The following is a 24,938-nucleotide window of genomic DNA, read 5'->3' as shown; positions in this document are numbered from 1 at the left end:
CGACTCTCGAGAGTGGCCCAGTCTAATTAAAATGTCTAGTTCCGCCTATGAAACTGAATACAACGATTTGAAACGTTTTGTTTGTTTATTTATTGAATATGATAGTACACGTGTTTTAATATCACGTTTTTAAAATAAATACGTTTTATATTTGTACATTCAATTACTAAAATATTATCAAAATTTCAAATAGTGAATTTTTATATGCGAAAAAATTGTTCAGGTATGCCATATTTATTATTCAATAGCTAAGTGTAATTTACATTTGTAGTATAAATACATTGATTTATTAATTTAATGTTTGATATGAAGCTCGATAACTAACCTAATCAGTTTAAAAAATTTAATTTCGTTAAAAATTGCATGATTTATATGCCACGGAAGCTTAACCGTACGGTACTGCCCCGCCTTCCCCTATATGTACGGTCAATGACGAACATGATGATAGGTATTTACGTTAAAGTTTGGCCAATGTTGAAAAAGACCTTGTAAAATACAAATTTACGTAAATGGCCGGTAATTTACGTAAGTGACGACACATAATGGTTAATGTTGTAACGCGAGTATTATTTTACTATTAACGTCAATTCTCAATTCCTGTTGGACGTTGTTGTAAATCATACATTAATTATATAATTTTATAACATACAGGTCACTGTCAGTTATCTACCCATAGCTGATGGAGTGATTATATGATAAATGATATATCTGGTTGTTATGAAATAGATGTCAGTAACAAGATTAAAATATAATTGGAGAATACTTACTACACTATAGCTTAGGTAGGTGATATTTATTTTATACTAGCATTTTCCTCCCCATTTTAAAAGACTTAGAAGTTAGAACTGTATATGATCTATTTACATAAAAAGGCTTTGCCCCTACTCCAACATAACAATAATGCTATTTTTATGTATACCACAGAAAAGCAAATTTATATTGAAAATCTTTAGCACATTAAATTTTAATAGCAAATTGTTTATCCGTAATAATATGTATGAAAGACGTAGTATAATATATTTTGAAATTTTAAATTAAAACAGTTATATTTTTTGGTTAACTACTTGTAGAAATTTTGGTCCAGTAGTGTAGCCATGGAGCTGAGAGCCAGTGCAGCCCTCATAAATATTGAGAAAGTTAAAAAATTATTTTAATAGTCTATGAAAATCGTTAAAAAAGTCTTAAATTGTATTTAAAATATAAAAAGAAAATTCACTGCTATTATTACTATTTTTTTCTGCATGTTAAGCTTATGAAAGAACCTAGGTAAACCACCGCTCTGTAAAAATTGATCAGCCCCCACACTTCCAAAGAAAAATCCTAGCTACGCCACTGTGCCTTGTTCTAAATTTTCAATCCTTAGCTATAAAAATTAAACATTTTTAAAATGTTGACTACAAAATTTAAATAATTTGAATATTTTTGAGATGAATTTTTTCGAAATTTAAACTTTATTAATGTTTGAGAAAATGTTTAAGCTAAAAAACTCAATGAAATTTTTATCAATATTTATATTTAAATTAAATGTCTATAAATAGCTCAAAATGTTTTGAAAATTTTATCATCTTTAAAAAATCATGAAATAAACAATTGATGAAAATATATTTATGGTGATAAGTTTTCGAGTTACACATAAAAAAACAAATTGGTATTGTTGCAGAAAACTGGTTTTGCATAAAAATTTCAGTTATTCTTAAATTTCAGATTCTGAACTTAGTGATGATGAATGTATTGACTTTACAATGATGTGTATTTTTTTTTATCATTTTCTGTGTGTGTACATGATAACAGTAGTCGAAATATAATGCTTTGATTTTCAACTTCAGTATCTTTTCCGATGGGTAAGTAATCTAGTTAATGCACTTGGTAAGTCCAATAATCTAAATCAGTGGCGCCCTGCAGACAGGTTAGCAAAGAATGCAACTGCATGTGTTCTCGAGCGGGGCGGGTGTGTACTACTGCAGCTTTCACAGGGAAATTAAAAAATGTATAACATACATATAAACTATAGTCTATACTAATTGATTTCTTTGAATTACAGTGAATAATAAGTGAAAATATTTGTTATAAATAAAAAATTGGGTGGGTGGGTGACTAACTTTTTTTAACTGCATGATGTGCTCTTAAAATACCTCTGTGCGCCACTGATCCAAATTAGGAAAAAGTTTAGTGGTGGTTTCCAAAAACACCACGGAAAACAGTAAAATAATTTCGAGAAAACGGGAATTTTCACACAAAAATGGTTTTCGACGAAATCAATTTTGGTTTTTGGTGTAACTCTTACTATTGTTTTATTTCTCGAATAAATGAATGGCAGATAAAAGCGCCCTCGATAAAATTAAAAATATTATTTTTTAATGTTTTTAGAGGTTCTACTTTTTTTCATAAAAATCGTGTAGTTTATGTTGATGTAGTTTTTTTGTCATGTTATGTGCCCTCATTTTTATGTAGCATACTATGAATACTATACAGAAAACACATTGTGGACTCAGTGCCAGCAGTAGTCATTGGCGCCCTGGGCGAGTAAACAAATATGCGCGCTCCCCATTTAAATAGTAGAAGTTTTATTTTTAATTAAAAATTCAAGTGCCATGATTTTATGCCTTTATGGTTTCTTTACTTACGTCATCAATTCATATTTAAAAAACATCATTTATGCTTATTGTACTACTTATAAATAAACATATATTGCATTATTTCATATAAAAAAAATTCATATCATATTACAATTAACATTTAGTTATTTATTTATATTAATTTTAATAAAATAAAGAAGATTCTAAACCTTGATTGTTTTAAGTTTTAACATTATATATTATTGAGACGCCCCCTTTTCAACAAGCACCCTGGGCGTAGGCCCAGGTCACCCACCTCTAACGCCGGCCCTGATTGTGGTCGTAGATGTTCTTCGTCTCTGTTCCACGAAAATCCAATTTGAAAATATTTAGAACAATATTTTCCGGTTGAAATTTTATTTTTGTTTTGTTTTGTCTATATTATATTATAGTCTATAGTGCCTACAGAACTCAATCTTTGTACTTAAACTTTTTATAAAGACGAAAACACATGGTAATATTTAATCATATTATAATTTATATTTCAAAAATAATCGTCACGGACATAAAAAAAAGAGAAAAAAGAAATCATATAATATTATATTTATAACGATATAATGAAAAATGAGATCCTCGAAAATCAATATATTATAATAAAATATAAAGGTACACCCATCATGCATAGTTCAAATGACCTCATCGGCGATGGTACTCCCCTTACGGTAACCTCCGGTGTCATAACCGCTGTCAGACTTCTTCCGCAGGAACTCGTCGCTTATTTGCTTAATGGTTTTGCCCCGGGTATCCGGTACGATCACCGCGACGAACACTAGCGTAAGCAGCGCCAGGGCCCCGTACAGCGCGAACACGCCCGGGCCCAGCCATATGCGCAGATACGGGTACGACTTGATGGCAATGAAGTTGAATACAGACGACATGCACGCGACGATAGAACCGGCCACACCTGCCACGTCAGTGGGGAACACTTCGCCGAGCATAGCATACGGTATGGGCCGAAGTCCCAGCCCGTTCATGGCCATGTTGAGCAGTACACAACCGATGACCACCACATTATTAACGAACGAATCACCGCCGCTATAGCATTGCAGAAACCCGGCTAGCAGCATCATGGAAGCGGCGTAGCCAGCGCATGACACATAGGACAGCTGCTTGAAACCGGACTGGGTGAGTAGTACAGACAGCATGACCATAGCCGCCAGGTTGGTGAACCCCGCCAGCAGTGTCACCACGTAATTGTCTACGGTCACGTCGAGGCCGCCGAGTAGCTGAACCATGTACGCGGTTAGCACAAACGAACCACACGCCTGCTGGAAGAACAGGAACGTCGTCATTATCGCCATTGGCTTGTAAACGTCCGGCTCGGATAGCCTGTCCACGATCCGGGACCTGACGCGCACCGTGGTGGCAGTATCTCCGTCTAGTGACATTGCCCGAGACGTTTGCAGTATGGGCTGGGCAATACGTAAAACCCGCTGAGAGAACTCTGCGTCACCGCGGCGGCCCTGTCCAAACAGCCACGGTGGACTTTCGGGAATGAGCAGGCCAATGAATATGAATGCGGCAAACGACACAAACGCCGCCACGTAAGCAACCACGTACGCGGGCATTAGCGCGCCCAACAGGTACGTGAGGAACATGCCGAAGTTGAGCATGATGGACGTCATTATTGTGAAGCATCCACGTAGCCCGGTGTAATTGACCGTGATGCACTCAGCCGCGTAAACTGTGGCCGGGGTTGTAGACAAGCCCACTGACATGCCCACCAGCAGTTGGCCTGTATACAGCACATACAGGCTGGCCGGCTGCCTGGACAACAACAGCCATCCCAGACAAGACGGCAGGTTGGTCACCATAAGCGCCGTCTTACGGCCGAGCTTATCGATCATCGGCCCGCTTAACAGGCAACCGATTGGCATCATCGTAGATGGTAGACTAGCTACACCGGAAAAAATAAAACTTTGAGTTATACTTTTTATACAGTACGCCTAATCCCATTCTTGTTTGTGATTGCATTTTTAAGCGTTTACTATATAATATGGTAAACTAATTACCACGTACCTTCAAAAAAATTAAGTAAAATTAAAAAATTAAAATTAAAATAAATACCAAACCATGATTGTTCATTAACTGTTAACTCCAATTGATCCAAAACAATAGCAGAATATCCAAAACTCATGCCCGGCGCCAAACATGGCATTGTTACTACCAATGCCAGCCATAACTGAAACGAAACAATAAATTAGTTATCATTAAGAATACTTTTTGTTAAATTATACACACACATATATATTTATTTATTATTGTATAAAAATGAAAATCACAAATTTTTTAAGCATCTAATCAATTATATTTTTATTTTATAAAAAAAATTATTTAATCTATAATTTTATTATACTAACCACTCGGCTTATTGTACTTGCATAATGCAAATTATGTGGTTTACTTGAGTAATTTGTGTACACATGACTAGTTATTAAGTCAGTTTTTTCATTTGGCTCCATGTATTTTGATGGTAGAATCGATTTTAAAAAGTTAGTCAGAGTCTGAAAATGTAATATAGTTTTGTTAATATTTATTACATAGGTACTATAATTGTAGGATTGTATTTTTTAGATACATTTGTTTTTTGTACGGATATGTTTTAGATGTTTTGGTAATAGTATGAATTATATAGGCACGCGTACACGGAAAACAATATTTTAAATTTTCAATCATATAATATATATATAAAGTATAATGTATATGATTTATAGTTTTATTATATTACATTCTTTGTATATTTTATAAACTATACCTATAGGCTATAGTATAGTCAGTATAGGTAGTAAGTACAGTATTAGATAAATAAGTAGTTATTTTAAAATGTAATGAAGTTACTTAACTCATTAGATACATACTCAAATGTCTCTAATCAAATAAAGTAATATTTTATTAATTGGATACTTAGTGTTCAATGATAAAACAATTTTAGTAAAAAAAAAAATGAATATGATATTATAATTTAAATAAAATTTATCTAGATAGGTAGGTAAATATGTCATATAAGATAACCAATGCCCAATAGATAAATCATAAATGTCATAATAGCTACCTAGTACCTAGATAAGATAATAGATATTTTTTACCTAGCTATAATAAGTCTCAATACTGGTCTAGACTCTAGAGAGATCGATTATAAAACGGATGTGTGAAATTTCAATTCAATGATATGAAATCATTGTAAACCTACGAAAAACTATTCTGAGCAAAAACAGTATGTCAATTGTCAGCTAATTTTATTTTATAATATCTTTATAATTACATAGCCTTATGATAATATTGTAAAAATATAAAATGGGCTTATGAATATATTCATGTTATTGTATCAGTATCCATCATTATAGTTTTAGTTGTGAATATTTATAGCCGCTAAGCTATATTAAATTATCACACTTAATCAAATACAAACAATTATAAAAAAATTATATAGGTACTAATGAATTTAAGAAATGACTTGGCCCCTTTTGAAATCACAAATTTTCTAATTTATGTTTTTTTCTTAGCGTGTTTTTTACATGTATAGACGCGTATTGTCGATGATCAATGTCTGAGTAAATGCGGACCACTATTAAAAATAATAGTATAATAAATAATATTATATGTAAAATATATGTTGTTACGTGAAATATTGTATTTTTTGAAACACAGTATTTCATGAAATGTTATACCTAATGGTGTAATATTTTTATTAATACCTACTTACTATACTTACTAATTAGCCACCATATAATAATATTAAAATATAATATATATTATAGTGTTATGTACTTATGTTATTGGTATTTGGTACATCTAGGGTTCTAAAATTTTATTGAAATATTTTTTACATACTTAGTACATTATACAAATTACATAAAATTCATATATATACTTAAAAAAGTTTCAAAACACATGAATTACCTATTTACTTATATCAATTTCTTAATTCATGTTTATTTAAAATTGTATAATTAATAATTAGATATAGGTATAACCAGAGTACCCATTATAACATTATTATGATTATTGTTAATTCTGTGATTATAATAATCTATGAGTTAAAAACTTAAAACCTTATTTAGTATTCCTATTTAAATAAAAATTTTATATTTATTAAATCCTTAGTATAATAGTATTATTATAATTTATAATTTACAGCCTATAGGACTTATATAAATAATATAATATAATATTTGTATGTTAATATATTATAAATATAGCATTATAAATTAACATTATAATTTATAAACATCAAAGAAAAACATAATTTGTGAACCGATAATCATTAATTAGCTATGAAATCAGTGTGATCATATATAGTGATGATTTTGTCAAATATGCCAAAAAAAAAAAATAATATTTAAAAAAAAATTAAAGTTTTAGATTCGGGGCGGAGAGAGGAAGGTATTGATTTTATTGATTTTACAATGATGTGTGTGTGTTTTTTTTTGTGTCTGACATCACGTTTTGGGTCAGTAGAAATGCTTTGATTTTCGACTTTAGTACCTTGTTAGATCAGAAATCTAGTTGGTATTTGGGGGGGGGGGGTCAAAAGTAAAAAATTATTAATACTTTTCTAAATAATCGAGAAAAACAAACTAAAAATTAAGGCGAAAACGGAAAATTGTATGCACTATCAGTTTTCGACAAAATCGATTTTGGTTTTTGATGTAATTTTAAAACAAATGACCATAGATACATGAAATTTTAACCGAATGTTTATATAAGTATATTCTATCTACCATGCAATTTTCAAAAAAATTCGACTTAAGTTGAACTATTTATAGGCATATGCAAATTTCGATCATTATTAGTTTTTTTTAAATTTATATCGATAAAAAATTTATTTGTTGGGTAGAAAAGCTTGAAAATATAAGGCTCTTAACATATTATTACAATAGCAGTTGAAAAAAAAGGAATTCATAGTCACAATTTTTTTTTATAAGCATTCAAAGTTTGAATTTTGACAACATACGTAAAAATCACGAAAATTCGCAAATTATTTTAAGCTAGACATTCATAAAAATGTTCTTTTTAAATCTAAAATTTGAAAATTTTTAATAATCTACAATATATCCTAGACAGATCCATCTCCGCTCTGAATCGTTTTTCGTATACAATAATATAATATCATTGGATTCGAATTTAATTCCTTCCTTTACAGTAACCCACTTGTAACCTATACATATACTGTGCAGCAGAGCGACATCCACGACTTACTCGCTTTTTTTCTTTGAATATTTCAAAGTGAAAATTTCATGTGAAATATTTGATACTTATAACCCGTACATCACATCAGGGTATACAATATAATATATTCAGTAACTACACAAGTGTGCACTAAAACAGGTAAACTAACCTTTTTTATGAATTGCCTCCTGGACGCGATTCGTGTTTCCTTTTCATCTACGGTTAATTATTATAAGAGGTTTGTAAAGGGATACAGCCATAATAAAAATATCAGATTATATTAAAAAATTAACTGTATAAAAAATAATACTATAATATAAAAATCGTTATAATCACATATTTGGAAGAAAAATAATATCTAATTCCCTTGAAATCCATATTAATTTATCGATGGGAAGTCTCAAGTCTATATATATAGTTAGTAATATGTTTTTACTGAAAATATCTATTAAAGTAAAAACCACTAAAAACTAGTTTTCGTATAATAATATAATGTTCGTGATGAATATTTAATTTATTATTATTATTGTTATTGTAAAAAAAATTATCAAAATTAAAAATAAATTTGGAATCCACTGAAAAGTGTTAGGTGAAAAAGTAATATGAATTACGCCTCGGATCATGGTTGAAATATACAAGGTTATTGCATATATACCCCTTCTCTACCAAATATTTGATGATAATAACAAAAATGGCAGCGTAAAGAGAGCCAACCATAATCGAGTATATATGCGCGGTAATTTTGAACATTATATAGCGTATTTTCCAATTTCTATGATAAGAAAAATTGATATAATTGTAATTTGTGATATCCCTTTACGCAGCCATTTTGTATCTGATGATAACAATTCTTGTCGATATGCAATAACCTTGTATATTTTCAACCATGCCTCGGATGCAATTCGTTCAAAAAGGTTTGTTTACCTGACTTTGACGCAATTCGTGTGCACCTAACCGCTATACTATGCTATACTCCGGTCCACGAGCGATCAGGATCGCAATCCGCCCAAAACTCGTCCTATCCTAACCCACACTTAGCGCGCCATGATTATGGCATATAGTGGGGGAAATTCCGTCGCTGCCGGTTATTCTGCATGCGCGTGACGGTACGATTTCTCGTGGGAAGAAGTACACCACCAATTCCCGTTATTGTAAAGGTAATCTAAAACCGGTTTTAAAAAATTCAAATGAACCGTAGACGTAGAGGATAAATAATTAACGTAATTTATTCCATGTTTTATATTTTCAATGTATACATATATATATTATTATGTATACTGTAGTTGCATTGTGCCACTACCAAGCCACCAAGGTTCAAGGAATACGTCAAGTATAAAAGCAATGGTTAATAAAAGAACGAAAAAAAAATATAAGAGAGGCCTTTTTATAGTTTGTGGAAAATTCATGAGTCATGAACTCATGACGTAAGTTACACAAATACTATACTTACAAGTTACAATACTTTAAAAAAAACGCATGAATGACGAGTGTAGGACTCAACTCGAACTACTTAATTTTAAAACGATTACAAGGTTAGAGTTGTAATTTGTGGAATAATATTTTCTTATACCTAAGATTGCAAGTAGCTGGCATATACGTAAATCGAAGAAGGTAATTTATTACAAACAAAATAAATATTAGAGAATTCCAAAGTCATAAAATAACTAAAAAGTACCTACATTTCTATGCTATACAATACACATAGGGTCTAACTAAAAAGTAATAACTGTCTACTCCAAATAGTGCTAATTTAAAGTTTTAACACATCAATCATATTCAGTCATTCGTTTTTTAATTACAACCTGCAAATAGCCAATAGGTAACCATGTATATGTATGAAAATAAATGTTGTCAAAACCAGTTTTGAATAAAAATAAAAATAAAAATAAAAAATAAAAATAAAAATAAATCTAAGGCTTGAAAATTTAATACAAGATTCCTTACAAGTTTTTAAATCTTTATCACAAATAAAAAGTCCACCGGAAATTCAAATTAAATTTTTATGAGCATTTGAAATTCAAATTTTTACAACATTGGATTTTCACTGGATTTCACATTTAGTGATTTTCTTATTTTGGTGTAACTCTAAAAGTTTAAAACAAATGACCGCAGATACTTGAAATTTTCACTGAATGTTTATATAGGCATTTTCTATATTTGATAAAATTTTCAAAATATTTAGATTTGTTTTGAGCTGTTAACTGGCATTTTAATTTTTCAACTTTTTTAGTTTTTTTTTCTATAAATATCGATAAAAAATTATATGTTCGGTAGAAAAGCTTGAAAATTTAATACGAGGCTTCTAACACATTGTTACAATAGTAGTTAAAAACTATTAAAAATACGTAGGCACGATTTTTTTTTATAAGCATTTAAAGTTCAAATTTTGACTAAATACGTAAAATTTACGGCAATGTTCAAATTATCTTACATAGAAATTTATAACAGTTTTTCTTTTTAATTCTAAGATTTGAAAATATAATATAAGGCTCCTAACATATTTTTACAATAGCAATTGAAAAATAAAAGAAATGCGTAGTCACAATTTTTTTTTACAAGCATTCCAAGTTTGAATTTTGACACCATATGTAAATATTACGGCAATGTTCAAATTATCTTAGATAGAAATTCATAAAAAAATTCCTTTTTAAATCTAAGATTTGAAAATTTAATACAAGATTCCTTACGAGTTTTTAAATCTTTATCACAAATAAAAAGTCCACCGGAAATTCAAATTAAATTTTTATGAGCATTTGAAATTCAAATTTTTACAACATTGGATTTTCACTGGATTTCACATTTAGTGATTTTCTTATTTTGGTGTAACTCTAAAAATTTAAAACAAATGACCGCAGATACTTGAAATTTTCACTGAATGTTTATATAGGCATTTTCTATATTTGAAAAAATTTTGAAAATATTTAGATTTGTTTTGAGCTGTTAACTGGCATTTTAATTTTTCAACTTTTTTAGTTTTTTTTTTCTATAAATATCGATAAAAATTTATTTGTTCGGTAGAAAAGCTTGAAAATTTAATACAAGGCTTCTTACACATTTTAACAATAGTAGTTGAAAAATAAAATAAATTCATGGTCAATTTTTTTTTTACAAGGATTCAAAGTTTGAATTTTGATAACATACGTAAAAATCACGACAATTCATAAATTATTTTATGCTAGAAATTCATAAAAAATTTTCCTTTTATATCTAAGATTTGAAAATTTAATACATAGCTCCTATCATATTTTTACAATAGCAATTGAAAAATAAAAATAAATGCGTTGTCACAATTTTTTTTTTACAAGCATTCAAGGTTTGAATTTTGACAACATTTGTAAAAATCACGAAAATCACGAAAATTCGCAAATTATTTCAAACTAGAAATTCATAACAAATTTTCTTTTTAAATCTAAGATTTGAAAATTTTTAATAATCTATGAGATATCCTAGACAGATAAACCGTCTTCGCTCAGAATCGTGTTTCGTATACAATGATATAATATCATTGGAATCAAATTTAATTTCATCCATTACAGTAACCCACTTGTAACCTACTGTACAGCAGAGCGACATCCACGACTTACCCGCCTTTTTGTTGTTGTCATTTCGATCATTTTTTGTAGTAATGACTAGGTAACTGTATTCAAAAATTCTAACCTGGTAATACTCTTTTGAGTATATAGAGTATATAAGTCAATATATTTTTTAATATTATTTTTTTTTTCTGGTACCGTGTTGTTGATGGTCTTGTGTCAGTATTCTGCATTAAAATGTAGGTGTCGATTTGTAATTGTGTTAAAACATCAATTAAAACAAATATATTTGGATGTGGTGAAGAAAATGATTTATTGATCTTCGCGTGGAAAGACTCATATTGAGCTTAAAATATAATATAATAATTATAGGAAAATGAGTGTTAACTATAAATGTTTAATCCCTTCTAAATGCATGATAATTTTTGAAATATTTTTGAGACCAAGTACAGTTAGACCAATACCTGTTTTTTACCCGAGTGAAGTTCGGCCATTACCTTTTTTAAACCCAAGTGCAATTCGACTAAAATAAGTGCAATTTGACCATATCCATTTTTATAAATTTGTTTTGTACTTTATTTATTCGATTTATATGTAAAAGTTGATGAGGTGGTGACCAAATATTAATAGCGTATTCAAGTATTAACGGACTAGTGACATATAGAGTATTTAGTGCATTAACATTAGATAAACCAATGGTGTTACGATTTAAAAATCCAAGTATTTTATAAGATTTATTACAGATGTAATTAATGTGGTCATTAAATGAAAGGTTGGAAAAGAAAATAACACCTAGATCTTTAATTGTGTGGTAACTCGGACAAGGGGATTAGAATTAATAGAATATTGGAAGTTGATATACGAACGGAAAAGAAAAAATGATATATAATTACATTTGTTATTGTTTATTGATTACCATTTATAAAATTTAACTATGCAATTCTGTAAATCCAAGCAGTAAGATGTGTTATTTATAACATTAAAAACCTTCAAGTCATCAGCAAAGAGCTAGAATTCACAGGTTGAAAAGCATTGGGATACATCATTAATAAAAATGTTAAATAGCCACGGTGAAAGGTGGCCACCTCGTGGGACACCTGAAGTAACGGAAATGAGAAAAGACGAATAATTATGTAGATAAGAGTTGAACCATGTTAATAATGGATCTGATACACATATACAATATGATTTTAGCTTATTGACGCTATCGAATGCTTTTTTGAGGTCAGTGTAAATAACATCAACCTGTGAACCTGATTCAATTGCATCTAACAGAAACGAATGAACGGAAAGATCAAAAAAGGTGTGTGACGGTAGATCGACCAAATCTAAACTAAGGTTTAAGTTTTGACTTAAACCTTCGAAAATATCAGCAATCGTAAATTTAATATTATTTAGATCAACAGTATTATGTTTAGAAAAAATAGTTGGTGTAAATGAGTTAATATTAGGCTGATAAACAGAGCTAAAATAGTTTCCAAAAAGATTAGCAATATCTTGGCTAGAATTTGCAAGTCACTTCGTTAAGAGACATAGATTGTAGGATAGAATCATCTTGTTTTTTAGAACGGACAAAATTCCAAAAACGTTTTGGGTTAAGTAGTAAATCCGATTGTATACGATTAAAATAATTATTATATGCAATACGAGATTCAATTTTGATTTGTAGCCGTAAAAGTTTAAATGTATTGAAATCAATGGGATTTTTATTACGTTTGAATGTTTTATGTGCAATTTTTTTTTTAATAATTAAACTTATGAAGTAGGTATTTATTATACCAAAAGGGGAAATTTGTTTTTTTAGGAGTGATTTTTAGTTACGAATAATTCAATGGGAGTATTTAGTGTTGAGTAAAAACAAGAAATGGCTATATTAATGTCCGGACTGCTTAAAATTTCGTTCCAATAATTACAAGAATTAAGAGCGTATAAGCCACTATAAGATAAGCGCCACCAAAATTTGTACGGTTAAAATCAAAATAACTAAGAATTGAATCGTATTTACTATAACCCGTAGAAATATCAAAGCTAATATACAGAGCGGGGTGATATGAACGTGTCTAAAGGTAATATAGCTTTATCAGCGTCATTAAGAGGACGTGATACCCGCATGTGTTGTCTCTGTCTTACAAGTGCATTATATAGTAAATTTTACGTTCAGCAGAACACGTGTAGCTCCGTTTGCTCAAAAATTAGAATGAATTGACCTCTTATGAAATTTAAAGGTATGATTGTTATCTAGTCAACCTCATATGCTTTTTAATATATTTAAATTTTAAAAGAAGTTATGAGTATTTTAAGATGCACAAAAAATTCACAATTTTAAAATACTCATAACTCGCTTTAAATTTGATATAAAATAAAAAGCATATGAGGTTGTCTAGATAATTATCTTACCTTTAAATTTTATAAGAGGTCAGTTCACTCTAATTTTTAAGTTAACGGAGCTACACGTGTTCTGCTGAGCGAAAAATGTACCATGTTACGCATTTGTAAGACGGAGACAACACATGCGGGTATCACGTCCTCTTAAGAGTACCTAACAGTGGTATTTGTTGTTTCCGTCTTACCAGTGCGTAATATAGCAAATTTACGCTCAAAAGAACACTTTGTAGCTCATTTAGTTTAAAAATTACAGTAAATCGACCTATTATGAAACTTGATGGTTATAGAACATTATCTGTGTTTGTACGTTGGTTTTTTACGATAATTCAATTTTTAAGTGAGTTATGAGCATATAATATACAGTACATTAAAAATGCTCATAACTCACTTAAAAATTGAATTATCGTAAAAAACCAATGTACAAACACAGACAATGTTCTTACCATCAAGTTCCATAATAGGTCGATTCACTGTAATTTTTAAACTAAATGAGCTACAAGTGTTTTGCTAAGCGTAAATTTGCTACCTAACCTAAACTTTGGGAATGAATGTTAGAAAATAATAAATCTAATAATAAACCCAATAAATTATACCATTTATTAAATTGTCGGCAGTTGAGATAAGGGAATTCGTCGATAACGGTTGCCGCTTGATTATAAATACCATAATGGCACTATTAACGTAATCATTATAAACATTAAACAAGCCAGTTTAACTTTGGTAAATTAAAATCACCGCAAATAATAATTTCATAATTAGGGTGTAACGAAACAATTAAATTTAAAGCATTAAAAAATGTAACGTAACTATCAATACTACTCTTGGGTGGAAAATAAACACCAGTGACTATTAAATCTTTATTATTAACCCGGACGTGAATAAATAAGTGTTCAGTGTTAGAAGTAGAAAGTGCATTTAAACGTTTGGAAAAAAATTTTCTTTTTACACAAATTAAAACTCCACCACTTAGACTAACACCGGAATTTGTATAGTCATGATCACATCTATAGATCTTAAATGAGGAAAAACCAAGTTCAGATGATAGGAAGTTATTATTTAAGTTAGTTTTGACAATTACATAAAAATCCAAAGTAAATAAAGATTCATTGATACGTAATAAATCTAACTTTGTACGCATCGCCCATCCCCCTAACATTTTGAAATAAGCCATCTATATGCTTACATTTAAAGTTAGATAAATTATTATTAGTATTAGTTAAAGTAAAGTGAACAATACCTGACGCGGTATTTAGTTTTTTTGTAGAATGGTTGGAACAATGGAACTTCTTTGATATAGCCATATAGCCGATGTAAAAGTTATTTTCACTCATATTTTTGCGTATTGAAAGTTGTTCTCGTACTTAATTGTAGAAACTGCGTTGTGAAGTGGTCCAATCAACGGTTAATCGGATAAATTTCATGTCAGGCAGATTCCGGAGGCGATTTTTTGATTTCAGTAATAACCCAACGTCAGATTTGTTTACGCATATAATTTTTATCGGTCGAGATTTTGGTACTGTTCAACCCAGACGAACTATTTTTGAAGTAGCAACAATTTTATCAAAAATATCATTAACTAGTGAGGTGTCTTCGACATCATTAGCAGAATCGGCGACGTTAAATAAAATTATATTTTTTTCACATGATTGGCGGTCTTGCAGTTCGTTGAAAATGTCTGAATAAGAAGCGTTGGCATTAGTAGTTGGATGTGATTCAAATTTGACAATTCTTGACTCCAGTAAACATAATTTTTCTCGAAGGCGTGTATTTAAGGCAAATACATGATCAATTTTATCATTAGTAGATTTTAAAAGGTCGAACAATTTATTAATTTTAGAAAGTAAATCAAAATTAGGAGAGCAAACACTACATTTCCAAGTTGAGATAGGATCCAGCAGTAGCAATGTAATAATTACTATATGCGCTGTATTTTACATGCAACCACAACAAGTTATATAGATAGTAATAGCCGATGAACAGATATAGCACGTGAAAGCCATAACGAACCAGTGAGAACTGATAACGACGTATCAATAACGGATGTACGCAGTACGCACGTCTTACCTGTACGACAGATTATAATACTGTACTGACTACTGAGTGATGAATGACACAAAGTCTAAAAGTTATGACGTAGGTATTTTTCATTTAATATATTGACTGACGATTGTGTCGTCTGTATACCTATGTCAAATAACGTATCATTGGAGAATTAGCTCAAAGTCAAGATTCAGTCCTCGACAAAATTGATGCTTCAGGTTTTCGACGAGCTCCGGACAAATCACTCGAAAGCGTTGAAAAGTGATATCGTGATTTATCACAATTTTTATGCCCAGCTTGTTACGCTTGCTGTGTTCATAGGACAATGTTTTTGACGTTGTTATATGTCCGCCATTGTGCGCCTTTGTTTCGGGTTTGCTATGCACTTTTGTGTTGAGCTGGCCGTCCGTTGTGTTAGTCGGATAAAATATCGTCTTATAATCTGTTTACGTCTGCCATCATACTACGCGTTCGCTTGGCCGACGTTTTTTACCCTTGTGTTTGCAACTGTTAGGGCAGGTTTCTGCCCGTATTTCGTGTATACCGTGCTGCCTTCGGATCTTAGAACTTGGCCGAGGACACCTGACATTCGCTACCGGAATCATCAGCTGGTCATAAATATTTTAAGCGGTACTATCCCGAACCTAAAGCGATGTATCATAGATATAGGTATTACCTAACTTTAAACCCTATAATCTAACCTAATACGATGGTTCAACTTCTGTAATATCTTATATCCCTAATCTATATAGATTTACAAAATATAATTTTTTTATGTTAATTAATTGATTTTTATTTGACAGATATTATAGTTTTTTGAAAATTTGGATAAAAAAACAATTATGGATTAAACATGTCGATGCTTACATCTCTATATAGACTGCTTGTAGAAATTGTATCTATTCTATAAAGGTATACTTTCAGTTTTTTGTAACCGTTGTAAAAATCTTACGAAGAACCTTGTATTGAATTTTGAAAATGTTGACCATATAATATAGAACAGAAAAATGTTAATAATACATTAAGGTATAAATGCGCTCTACAGTATCACGTGGAGTACGATATATGCTATGTGCAGTATAATAAAACTTTATTCCATCATAGATTTGGATTTTCTTCATAAATTGTTTAATAATTTTATATTTTTCATCGAGTTTATTCTATTTTAGAATATAGAATATACATATATAGCCATATAGGTACAAGGTGTAACAGATAGAACTGACTTTTGGAAGGAATAACTTTTGTTTAAATTAATATTTTTTTTTTCCAATAAGAGACCTAGTGCTATACACGTATAATTCATTGTTTTATGTTTATTTTTAAGTATTAAAAATAGGTTATGTAAAGTTGGTAAAAAGATTTATTTAAGTCAAGTAATTTATTTTTTAGAATTTTTTTAAAATTCAATATTTTCTTGGTTAAATTAATTTGGAACGTAATAACTTTTTAAAAAGAATGATTTTTGAGAATTTGCTGATATGAGTATATTTCTTAAATAATATACTATTATCATATAATATTAACAATTTTTGTAATTCGTTAATTTAGCATGATTTTTTTTCAGGTCTTTCATATATATATATACGAACCATAATTCACAACTATTGAACTATGTCAATTTAACTCGTTAGATCATTTCTTTATTGACAAAGACTGGTTTCTTAATCCAGATTGTCGACATCATGTTCAATGATTTAGTATTGTTAAGTGTTGACTGTACCTATATCATTATTATTTATATGAACTACTTTAGAATCTAAAATACGAAATATCTAAAGTTTAGATATTTCGTATTAATAAAACGCAAAATAGGTTTTCAATCTATTCATTAATTATTTTATATCATTCTCAATCTCTGTATGAAAACCCAGACACACCTTGTATATATATTTTATGTATACAATGAATACAACGATCATATAGGTTACTATAGTGTTATGTATATTGTATTTCATAATTGTTGTAGACAGTAATAAATGTATATGATAAACTTTATTTTTCGATCTTTGAGGCACTTATTATTAGTTATTACTATTAAGTATTAAATATAAGTTAGGTTAGGTTAGGTTAACTTGTAAGTTACCAATCAACTAAATTGCAATAAATGTTTATATAATAGGAAACTATAGCTTTCATTGCTTTCAATGTACATAAATACAATATACTAAGTTCTTTACATTAGGCAGTAGGCATCACTTATATTATAACAATACCTATACCTACTCAAATATTATTAAAATATATTGGTATACAATACATACAAATTATGTAGTAATAATTACTATAATAAAGATGTGATTATAATTTATAACATTTTGCTGATTCCTATACTATCAATTAGGTTTCAATGTTCACGTATGATGCATTACATAATTCATTTTAAACATCAGATATTTGATTGATTAATTAGGAAAATGGCCTTGCAATCATAAAAAAATTGTTATCGTTGAATTCTCATTCACGTATCTAACATTGTAACAAAACGTGTTGGATGTAATTAAAAATAAAAGTAAAACGAGGGATTTGATTATAAATTATAGTCTATAATAATTACTATTTAACAATTTAACAGTTTGACATTCTTGGATACATAGATACATTATATGACTATTTTCACTTATAAAACGGGGAAGATTGCCCTCAATTAAAAAAAAAAAACCAAATTGTAGATAGGTACAATAGGTACATAGAAATTACTATCACATTAAGAATTTTCATAATTAATTTAATAAAATGAAAAAAAGAACAATTTAGATATTTTTTGAATAAATGTGATCTCCATTCCTATCCTTTAATCAATGGTTTAGCCAGGAGGGGTTTAGGAGTTGTTTAACCCCCCCTGGCCTAAAAAAGATACAGTGATAACTCATTAGTTTTGATTGTATAATGCAGAGTCGAAATGATAACACATTAATACACATTACTACATTAGGCACTGGCACCATAAAAACATAAAGAATGTTTTATGACGAAAATGAAGTACCTACGAATTCAAACGGTTAAACGATTTTAGTTATGTACAAAAAGATAAACCCTCCTCCTACCCTTAGATAATTTCTTAATTTCTGGCTACGCCATTGCCTCTAAACGTACAATCGTAGTGTCCTATAAATAATAATATAATAATAATATAACTTAAAATTTCAAGACTTTGTTTAAATCCTACATCATTTAGGCAACATAGTTATACATATAATAAACGGTTTATATACACATAGATTAGGTGAGATATATGTATATATTGTATATTATAAACACACAAATATTAAATATTAAAAGTACCTAAATACAATTAAAAACTTAAGTATCTAGTAAAATGTGTAGGTTAGTCAGGATCTTGTCATCTTAATAAAATAAAATGTTATGATGGCCGATAGCCGATAGGTGATAAATTTAAATGAATAAAATGTTTAAAATATTTAAAAAAGGTGGGTAAGTCGTGGATGTCGCTCTGCTATACAGTACGTTACAAGTGGGTTACTGCAATGGATGAAATTAAATTTGAATCCAATGATACTATATAATTGTACCTATACGAAAAACGATTCTGAGCGAAGCCGGTTTATCTGTCTAGGATATATTATAGACTATGAAAAATTTTCAAATCTAAGATTTAAAAAGAAATTTTTTTATGAATTCCTAGTTTAAAAAAATTCGCGAATTTTCGTGATTTTCGTGATTTTTACATAATATGTTGTCAAAATTCAAACTTTGAATGCTTGTAAAAAAAAATTGTGACTACGCATTTCTTTTATTTTTCAACTGCTTTTGTTAAAATGTGTTAGAAGCCTTGTATTAAATTTTCAAGCTTTTCTACCGAACAGTTAATTTTTTATCGATATTTAAAGAAAAAAAAACTAAAAAAGTTGAAAAATTAAAATGTCAGTAAACAGCTCAAAACAAATCTAAATATTTTGAAAATTTTATCAAATATAGAAAATGCCTATATAAACATTCAGTCAAAATTTCGAGTTTTTTCAGTCATTTGTTTTAGAGTTACACCAAATTAAGGAAATCGCTAAAAGTGAAAATCCAATGTTGTAAAAATTTAAATTTCAAATGCTCATAAAAATTTTATTTGAATTTCCGGTTGAATTTTTATTTGTGATAAAGATTTAAAAACTTGTAAGGAATCTTGTATTAAATTTTTCAATCTTATATTTAAAAATAAAATTTTTTATGAATTTCTAGCTTAAAATAATTTGTGAATTTTCGTAATTTTTACGTATTTTGTCTAAATTCAAACTTTGAATGCTTATAAAAAAGAATTGTGACTATGAATTTCTTTTTTTTTTCAATTGCTATTGTAACAATATGTTAAGAGCCTTGTATTAAATTTTCAAATCTTAGATCTAAAAAGAAAAATTTTCAAGCTTTTCTGTCTAACAAATAAATTTTTATCGAAATTTATAGCAAAAAAAACTAAAAAAGTTGAAAAATTAAAATGTCAGCAAACAGCTCAAAACATCTAAACATTCGGTGAAAATTTCATGTATCAATGGTCATTTGTTTTAAAGTTACATCAAAAACCAAAATCGATTTTGTCGAAAAATGAGTGTGCGTAAATTTTCCCTTAATTTTTAGTTTGTTTTTCTCGATTCTTTAGAAAAGTATTAAAAATTTTTAATTTTATGATTTTTCAACTTTAAAATTACTTGCAAATTTTCCCGTTTTCAACATACTTCGTAAAAATTTGAACTATAAATGCTTATAACAAAAAATTGTGACTAACGATTTTTAATTTTTTTTAGCTACAATAAGTACAACTTATAAGGAACCGTGTATTAAGTTTTCAAGTTTTTTTTGGTCATCCGAAATTTTTAACCGATACTTTTGTCTATAAATAACTCAAAAAAGTGAAATTTTTTGAAAATTAAACTGTATATATTTAACACTAACATAAACATTTGGTGAAAATTTCAAGTATTTACAGTGATTATTAAAAATTAAGGGGAAAACGGGAAATTTTACGCACAATCAGTTTTCGACAAAATCGATTTTTATTTTTGATGTAACTTTAAAACAAATCACCATTGATACATGAAATTTTCAAGCATTTTTGACTTAAGTTGAACTATTCATAGGTATATGCAATTTTCGATCTTTATTAGTTTTTTTTAAAATTAATATCGATTAAAATTTATAAAAATTTTCTTTTTAAATCTAAGATTTGAAAATTTAATACAAGATTCCTTACAAATTTGTCAATCTTTATCACAAAAAAAATGTCAACCGGAAATTCAAATTAAATTTTATTAGCATTTGAATTTCAAATATTGACAGAAATTCGTCAAAACCATGAATATTTGCAAATTTTTTTGTAGTTCAAAATTTATAATATTGTTTGTATTTGTATCTAAGGTTATAAAATTTAACACTAAGTTTTCCATAAGTTTTGCTTCAAATAGCTATAGAGAAAATTTGAAGCGTCATTATAGGAAAAATGTTTTGAGCGTTTGAGTTTTAAATTTTTATGAAATCGCGTAATGATAACAATTTATCCTCACACCATCTATGATAATATAAGGTATTATGAATTATGAATTATGATAACTACATGCAAAGTTTTTGGAATAATTGATTAACCATGCCTTATGCAAAATGCGTCCTAATTGAAAAAAAAAATATTTGTTTCAATGTAGAATATATGACAATATTTAAATATAATATATCCTAGACTGACAAATCATCTCCGTTCAGAATCGTTTTTCGTATACAATGACACCTATCATTGCATTCAAATCTAACCTACCCTAGTCAGAGGTCCACCCCACCACCTATTACAGCAGAGCGATACCCACTTTCCCGCTTTTTTTTTAAATTAAATTAATCAAAAAATCTACAGACATTGACCTAATGAAAGAAATTAAATGGTGAAATATTTTAAAACTTAAAAACTTATTAAGACAGTTAAATTAATTTACGGACCGTCGACCCTATTAAGTCTCAAGTTTGAACTGTAGATTGATCACAAACAACTAAACTATTTAATTAGGAACACACAATTTATTAATCCATTCCAAATTATAATATTATATATTTTATACGCCTACTGAACGCGTATGACAATTGTATTATTTGACAGTTTTACATTGAAATTATACTTATAACAGTTATAACCGATCTCAGAGGCATGCGCAGTTTTTGGTTTTAGGATGTGCATTCCTATTTTATAATTTATTTCTCCCCTCTTATCCATCCAATACAAAATGTTATATAAAAATAAAACATGGATGTTGGTGGTGGACGTACATACCTTTTACCACCCACGCACTCTGCAGAAGGGCACTCCATTGGCCATTATGTGTAGGTATTTAATATAATTACATATATATTTTGATTCATTTTTAAATTATTTTTCATCTCATGAGCATGCCATTATAAGTATGCAAGTGCCGAGTAAGGATTATATATATATTATTAAGATGAAGTCCTTATTTAACTGATTAGTTGTTTGATGGAATAATGTTCAGTAGTAGTAGACACATAGGTTATGTAATTTTATTTAAGTGCAGTATTAAAATATAAATTAATATTTAGGTATTTGTTTTTATTTAATATTATTCAATATAACATGGGCGTCCCTAAGGGGGGGCAAGACGGGGCACTTGCCCCCCCCCCTGGAAAAATGTTATTCCCACAGTAATTGGTAAAATTCCTATTAAGAAATTAGCTTCTAAAAATAGGTTTACCTATGTTGCTATAATATGTCAACGCACGACTATCCATGAAAACTATCATTAATAATAATCAGATTATTTTATCTTATCGTATTTTTTGATTGCTCACATGACAATAAATTATTAGCCGTTTGCTGTTACATTGTGTCGCTTACGTGAAAATATACCCATCATTATTATTATACGCGGCGGGCGGATACTCCCATAATTTCCAACGCAGCTTTCGATCGAAACGACTGTCATCGTATTCTAGCAGCAATAAAATATTAAAATCACGACAAGGTAAAATCTTTTTATAATATTAATTATGGACATATGGAACTTTTTTAAGAAACCTAAATTAGATGATAGTCCTAATGGACCGTTAGATAAAACAAAAAGTTTAACTATAGACACTAATTCCACAAGTACAGTTGATATTACTGACTTGAGTAAAGGTGGTAGTTTTACTGACCACATTGAATATGTTGATGACAAGGAAGTGGCTTATTATAAAAATGATATAGGACATTACTTGACAAATGTAAATATTAACGATGCTTTAAAGTTTGATATTTTGTGTAATCCATGGGTACCACCTACTTCATATAATTTTAAAAATGATTTAAAATCGGAAAATGGTTGTCCATTTAGACACATATGGCTGGAAGAGAATAATACGCCATTATACTCGACAATATTGTTTAAACTACTGTTATATAATTACGTATGGCCAATAAATTATTATTATTATTATTACTATAAACAAAATGTATAAAAAAATTTTCATTTATTTTTTAAATTAATTCCCCCCCCCCCTAGAAAAATGTCTGGGGATGCCCATGCAATATAATAATCGTAGATATAGGCCACTCTGTCTCATTTTATCCCTAATAAATAAATGCTTATATATGATAAGTTATCATTGATAACCTATATGATATAATTAATATTTAGAGTACCTACAAATAGTTTAAGATTTATAAAATTTAATTTAACTTTACCTTAGAAAATAATTGTTCTTAGGTACCATACTCGATGAAAATCACAACTGTTGTATACTTGTATTTAATTTAACATTAACATTAAACAAATAATAACTATATATATTGTGTTTCATAAACATTCACGTTGAGCTAGCGCTGTAGTACCAAGTGGCAGGTACTGCAGATTACTGACTGACCGAGATTTGAGTAATGAGAGTCCGAGTGTGTTACATTGTTATAATGTTATAATAGGTAGCACATGGCGATGGCATCCAAACAGAGTGCAGCTCATAACTATAATATACCTACACGTTGCAAACAAGTGGGGAAAAGCCGAGAGTAAAAGCGCATAACTTTAGATAAATGATAAAAATATAAAATATTAATTAGGTATAATATTATAATGGTATGATGTGTTATATAGGTATATTATACCTATGTAATACATAAAATATAGATATAATGTTAAAAGAAACGGCTAGGTAGGTTGGTAGGTACTGAGTTAAAGATTATTCAAAGATCACGTGTAAACTTAGTAATCAAAATAAAGACAATGATAAATACCTATTTTTCTAGGACTGCACAAATTATTTCCTGTGATCTACAATATTATTGTAATAAATTATAATATTTATTACTATAACAATGAGTTGTACGTTTTAGATTCTGGGTGGAGCGATGTATATTGTATATATTGATGTGTGTTTTTTTTGTGTCTGTCATCACGTTTTGGGGCAGTAAAAATGCTTTGATTTTCGACTTCAGTACCTTGTAAGATCAGAAAGTGAATCTTTTTTTATTTATTTAATATATTAAAATGTTTCAGCATATTATATGCTATTACAAGTTTACAATTGTTTAATTTTACATAATATAATGTTGTGTTGGTTGATTATATAATAGGTATAGATATTTTTAAGTAATACAATGTGAAAAGGAATAGAGATAAGATATTATGTCAATTAATTAATTTTAATGTGGATAAAGTTATGGAATAGTTCTATTAGCTGTAATTGCATTTAAGACTGATGAAAGAAGGGAGATAAGGGGACTAATTAGTGAGTTTAAATTTGATATAAAACTTGAGAGAGCGTCGGTGATTTTGAGTTCCGTGTGTGAATTTTGATAATTTTTGGTAGCTTCAGCGTAAAATTTGGTATTTTGGTAGGGGTTGGAATCAGAGCCCTTGACAGGGTGGACGGTTTTTTTGTTAGCAGCTTTGTAAACTGGGCATCCTTTAAGTTTAGCAGTATGTTCCTTAGTGCAAAGTGCACATTTGGCGGAACTATATCGGTCTTTGGAACACTCGTTCGTATGATGGTTTTCGCCACATTTTACGCATTTAGGTTGGTGGCAGCAGTTATTTCGCGTGTATCCATAGGATTGACAGTTGTGGCATTGTGGTGGGCCACGTCTTTTTTTGTGTAGTTTCTCAATCAATACCTTAGTATTGAGTAGAAACTTGATGTCGAAGATGTCTTTGTTATTGTCTTTTGTTAAAATATCCACAAAAAATAAAGGTAGAGGACATTTATTTTTATTTTTGAC

General features: G+C 29.2%; 1 protein-coding gene across 6 annotated transcripts; it reads right to left on the bottom strand.

Moving 5' to 3' along the window:
- Window positions 1-3,073: 3,073 nt before the first annotated feature.
- LOC107167991 (facilitated trehalose transporter Tret1-2 homolog) lies at window positions 3,074-23,577 on the bottom strand. 6 transcript variants are annotated; one of them, XM_015517234.2, is made up of 5 exons: window positions 23,409-23,577; window positions 8,709-8,946; window positions 4,976-5,119; window positions 4,683-4,797; window positions 3,074-4,512 (listed from the first exon to the last, which is right to left on the bottom strand). In XM_015517234.2, exons 3-5 carry the CDS (start codon window positions 5,075-5,077, stop codon window positions 3,242-3,244), a joined length of 1,488 nt encoding a protein of 495 aa, XP_015372720.2. In that variant the 5' UTR covers window positions 5,078-5,119; window positions 8,709-8,946; window positions 23,409-23,577; the 3' UTR covers window positions 3,074-3,241. The 6 variants fall into 6 exon arrangements, with proteins under 6 accessions (XP_015372720.2, XP_015372719.2, XP_015372723.2 ...); XM_015517233.2 differs by lacking the exon at window positions 8,709-8,946 and having other exon boundaries at window positions 23,409-23,576; XM_015517237.2 differs by lacking the exons at window positions 8,709-8,946; window positions 23,409-23,577 and adding an exon at window positions 14,940-15,652.
- Window positions 23,578-24,938: the final 1,361 nt, after the last annotated feature.

The sequence above is a fragment of the Diuraphis noxia genome, unplaced genomic scaffold, assembly GCF_037042655.1.
Source record: "Diuraphis noxia isolate RWA-SAM2 unplaced genomic scaffold, SU_Dnox_SAM2 contig0004, whole genome shotgun sequence".
Classification (NCBI taxonomy): Eukaryota; Metazoa; Arthropoda; class Insecta; order Hemiptera; family Aphididae; genus Diuraphis; species Diuraphis noxia.
This window is presented reverse-complemented; position numbering and strand designations above follow the sequence as displayed.

Bases quoted from the DNA above. Each gene is read 5' to 3' on its own strand.
- LOC107167991 (XM_015517234.2), bottom strand. From the start codon at position 5,077: ATGGAGCCAAATGAAAAAACTGACTTAATAACTAGTCATGTGTACACA. The intron at 4,798-4,975 runs GTTAGTATAATA...GTTTCGTTTCAG, and splicing joins CAAGTACAATAAGCCGAGTG to TTATGGCTGGCATTGGTAGT. The intron at 4,513-4,682 runs GTATTTATTTTA...TTTCCGGTGTAG, and splicing joins TAATGAACAATCATGGTTTG to CTAGTCTACCATCTACGATG.